The following is a 4,449-nucleotide window of genomic DNA, read 5'->3' as shown; positions in this document are numbered from 1 at the left end:
CATATTTACCACGGTCTAAGACTCAAGTGGTGACATATATACACCTTACTATAATTTGTAAATTGACTATAATTAACTATTATTTTTGTTATGTTTATATTAAATTTTTGTATTTTGACAGCATATATCCAATTAAAAAGTTAATTAACTTTAATAAATTAAAGTCTCTATCACTAAACATAATCATCTATAAATATATAGACACTCATTCGCACAAGCCATATTCTTCATAGCCAAAAAAACACAATTTAACCAATGCATCTTTTCAAACTTACACAATTTACAACAATCCCATGAACATATGTGAAAATAAGAAAATCTTCTCAATTAGTATAAGAATGATCATTCTCAAATGGTAATATTAACCAAAGGTGTCCAATTACCTTTATATAGATACTTTAATTAATTAATTACTAAAAATATGATTACAAAATTAAAAAAGAAAAATATTTAGCATAATATATTTCACTATCAATACAGCTTCAAGCTGGTCATCACACATGATGATCAAAGTTTCTCACATCACCTACCCATTTTTTTATTCTACCTAGCTTTTATTTTGAGATAGGACCATTTTGCCTAACATTAAACTCAATTGGGGACTGATAGTTACCCTACAAATAAAGGAGAATGCATGCAAAGCTTCAAAATATTTATAAATATATAGATATATAAATATTAAAATTCCTTCTGAGTCAGTTGATGAGATGATGATCAGATCTAGATATAACATATTTATATAACTTCGAGTTCAGAACTCTCCTATAAAATATAAATATATAATAATAATAATGGGTTCCATATTTTTGGGGGTAAGTTTGAAAAACCTTAATTAATAAAGAAGTACTAGAGTTAAAATAACTATTCGGCAGCAGAACATGCAGAGGGCCAGAATTCTGCTCTTCTAACCTTAGAAATGCTCTCCAATACTCCAACGGGTGACACGTGTCCCATCACAGTTACCCTTTTCGTTTCCAGCTCTATGCTAAACGACGTCACTCCTGAAATAATTTCCACACCAGCAAATAATAATAATAATTTATTTATATATACAACAAAATCATGCATTACTTTTAGGGTTTCCGTTATAGTGTTGTTTTGTGTGTGTTTGTGCTTAAATTGATTAATAATTGATCCTAAATATTAAATATTTAATTTGATTAGATCAAATTAACAGTTAATTTTAAATATTAAATAATTAAACTTCACGTTATTATACTTAAAATAAAATATACATGAAATATATTTAATTGATAAAACCGATCTAATCTAACATTAATAAATGACTAAAATTAATTAAATCAGACCAAATGGTAAAAACTAAATTTATTCGTCACAGAATTCATGATTTAGAATTAATTCATTATTTGATTTTATTTTATTTTTAAATGAGTATTAATTCAATATTTCTAAATCCATATATTTAAAAATAATTAGTGATCGAGTATTTTGAAAATAAAGTTATACCTTCCATTTTAGAAAGATGTTTCTTGAGTTTACCAGCGCATCCTTGACAGTGAAGAGAAACTCGCATTACAACCACCTGCAAAATAAACCAAGCTTCAACCGTTATCATATATAAATATATTAATATACTGATCCTATACCAAATAGTAATTTTTTTTAATGCAATGTTAATTATTAAAAATTAGCTACACCCATTACAACAGACCATAAAAATATAATGTACAAAATTTAGCATTAAATCAATGAAAATGACTTCTCATCGTGCTCAACTGTGAACAATATAAGTATTTAATGACTACTTTCGTATTGATTGTAGCAAAAATAAATAAATAAATAAATAAATCTGTGTTAAAAAAATTAAATAAATACTATTAACTCATAATCAATTGATTAATTAATATGACCAAATGTAGACGTTTAGTACTATAGTTTTTCATTGTTATTGTCTTTAAGAACCATATATTGTCGTCTGCATATGTATAATTAATGAGTAATAATTAATTATTTTATGGGTATGCATCTATATAAATCATAATAGTCATAATCATAAATATCAATGACATATATATACTTTTTAAACAAAATGAAGGGACTAGAGAGATATCACATTTCAAGTAATTATTTCATGTTGTCACATATAATATATAGTACTCATGCCACGTTCATTTTTGGCCCCACATTATCATACCATATGTATATTATTGTATAGAATAATTAGTATTATTGTATAAACTTTTTATAGTATACGGTTTATTAATAATATTTTTTGAAATATAATTTTTATAATAATATAATTCTTTTATTATATTCTGTTAAATTTTATTGTAAAATGAATAAATTAGTAAATAATAATATTAATAAATGAATACAAATTGAAATACATTACTATAAAATTTATTTTTTGAAGAATATTTTTAGTGAGTTATATACTATAAAGAACACAATTTAATAATGTAAAAAGTTGAAAATAAAAATACTAATTATTTTATTGAATATAGGTATATATACTATATAGCATGGTACAATATATATACATAATTATCTTATTATGACATACAATATATGACTAACTAATCATTAGCCTATAATTAAAATAAATAGTACATTCATATAATTAAATTTATTTATTATTAAAATTATTTTTTTAGAAGACGAGGAGAAGTTAGAACTGCACACTATTAATCAATAATGTTGGTAAATAAAAATATATGCTTCTTTCAATGTAAATATATATATGCAGTAGCCAAAATTTATTATTAAAAATAATTAAAATTTTGCCGATTAATAGCTACACAGTAACGCTCACATAGCAAACATATTAATTGGTTTGAGCAAACAATAATTAAGTGACCAAATTAAAGTGAAAAAAGCAAAACTAAGTTTAAGCTTGCAAGGCATCACCACTTCAAAACTGCTGACATAATGTACAAAGTTAAATGTAAGATATATATACACGATATTATCATCAATGTTTTTAACGGATGGAATTAATTTATATAAATGGAGTACCAAAAAAAAGTAAAGGAAAAACAGAACCAAGTGTGTATGTGTCAAATAAATATGATTTTTGGTTTCTTATCTTCATAAATATGACATACATTGTGTGTGATAATAAAAAATAAAAAGAAAAACGAACTATAACGGCAATATTACCTGGAATACATTATCAGGAACTGAATTGATAATAAGTTGTGGTGGTTTGGGAGGTCTTTGCTGATGATGATGATGATCACCATTATTAATATTAATCCTCAAAGCTTTTTGTGATGAGCCCTTGATCAAGGAATAATTAGGCAAAACGACTGATTTTTTATTATTAACAACCGAATTAGTACATGTAGTAGTAGTACTACTTATCTTGTTGTTCATCAAATTTCTATGAGAATGATGATCCTGTTGATGATGAACAAGTCTAGAGTACTTGGCAGTGGTGAATAATCTCCCATTGTGATGATCCCTACTACTATTATTATTAGTAGTAGGGTTGATAACATAACGGTCGGCCGGAACAAGTCTCCGGCCGGGCACGATAGCTGAGCGCGAATCGGGAGTCATACAGACGGCGGTTGCGGCAGGAGAGTGGCACATAAATCCCCCCATTTTCTTCTTGGTCATGCCTTTCATGTTCATTGTTATTTGGTAGGGTTTTGGAAAGAGAGTAGATGTAACAATAACACTTTATTATATTATGAAGAAAAAGTGAATAGAAGGGTTTGTAATATAGGCAAAAGGGTATTTAGAGAATGAATAAAGAGTTTAGGAGTGGTAGAAGTAGTGAGTGTGAGGATATAATATGATGGATTTATGTGTAAGAGAAATTAACATGCAGTCTTTATGACTCATCTAACAGAGGGAATTGGGTGGCAATATTACTAATTCTTTATTTGTTGTACCTTGCCATTTTCAATGCCTTCATCTTCCTGTCCTTTTCTCTTACTTATTGTTCACAATTAAATACTGTTGTCACTTTGTGCCATGTCATGCATATAATGTAAAACGTACAAAGATTTCCATTAAAATTTCTTTCGAGGATTAGACGCAATTTATGTATGTGTTATGTGTGGAAGGAAATTATGCCAAATGGGTAATATATATGAAGGGGTTATAACGACAAAATTGTATTAAATTGAGATATGTGTATTTATACCACACATATTTTTATTAATATACAGAGAATATATCGAATATGATGATCTAATTTCTAAAAATGTGTTTATTGGTAACCGGCTTTCTTAATATACCCTCAAATTTATAGCTGAATATTAGGCGGGTTTTGATTGGCGGTTTCGGGTGAAGAAAAAAATGAACCCGAATTTGCTCGTTCACGTGTTACGAGTTGGTAGATTTTGAGTTGGCGGATTCGGGTTGGACGGGTCAACGGATTCACTCGATCAATCTTTTTTTTTTTCTACACACCTAATTATCTAACATATTCAATCAAATATTTGTATATATTTTAACTTTCAATACATAAAAATATGA

The 4,449-nt window shown here is 27.1% G+C and overlaps 1 protein-coding gene across 1 annotated transcript; it reads right to left on the bottom strand.

Annotated features, from left to right (window-relative positions):
• Positions 1 to 433: 433 nt before the first annotated feature.
• On the bottom strand, positions 434 to 3,876 carry LOC115725677 (uncharacterized). The gene is made up of 3 exons (XM_030655262.2): positions 3,121 to 3,876; positions 1,468 to 1,543; positions 434 to 1,001 (listed from the first exon to the last, which is right to left on the bottom strand). Exons 1-3 carry the CDS (start codon positions 3,595 to 3,597, stop codon positions 862 to 864), a joined length of 693 nt encoding a protein of 230 aa, XP_030511122.1. The 5' UTR covers positions 3,598 to 3,876; the 3' UTR covers positions 434 to 861.
• Positions 3,877 to 4,449: the final 573 nt, after the last annotated feature.

The sequence above is a fragment of the Cannabis sativa genome, chromosome 6 (genome assembly GCF_029168945.1).
Source record: "Cannabis sativa cultivar Pink pepper isolate KNU-18-1 chromosome 6, ASM2916894v1, whole genome shotgun sequence".
NCBI classification, from domain to species: Eukaryota; Viridiplantae; Streptophyta; class Magnoliopsida; order Rosales; family Cannabaceae; genus Cannabis; species Cannabis sativa.
The sequence above is the reverse complement of the archived record's forward strand: the minus strand, read 5'-3'. Positions and strand labels throughout refer to the sequence as shown.

Excerpts from the sequence above, each read along its gene's own strand:
- LOC115725677 (XM_030655262.2), bottom strand. The coding sequence starts at position 3,597 with ATGAACATGAAAGGCATGACCAAGAAGAAAATGGGGGGATTTATGTGC. Across the intron at positions 1,544-3,120 it reads TTCCTGATAATGTATTCCAG|GTGGTTGTAATGCGAGTTTC; the intron begins GTAATATTGCCG and ends TTTATTTTGCAG. Across the intron at positions 1,002-1,467 it reads ACATCTTTCTAAAATGGAAG|GAGTGACGTCGTTTAGCATA; the intron begins GTATAACTTTAT and ends AAATTATTTCAG.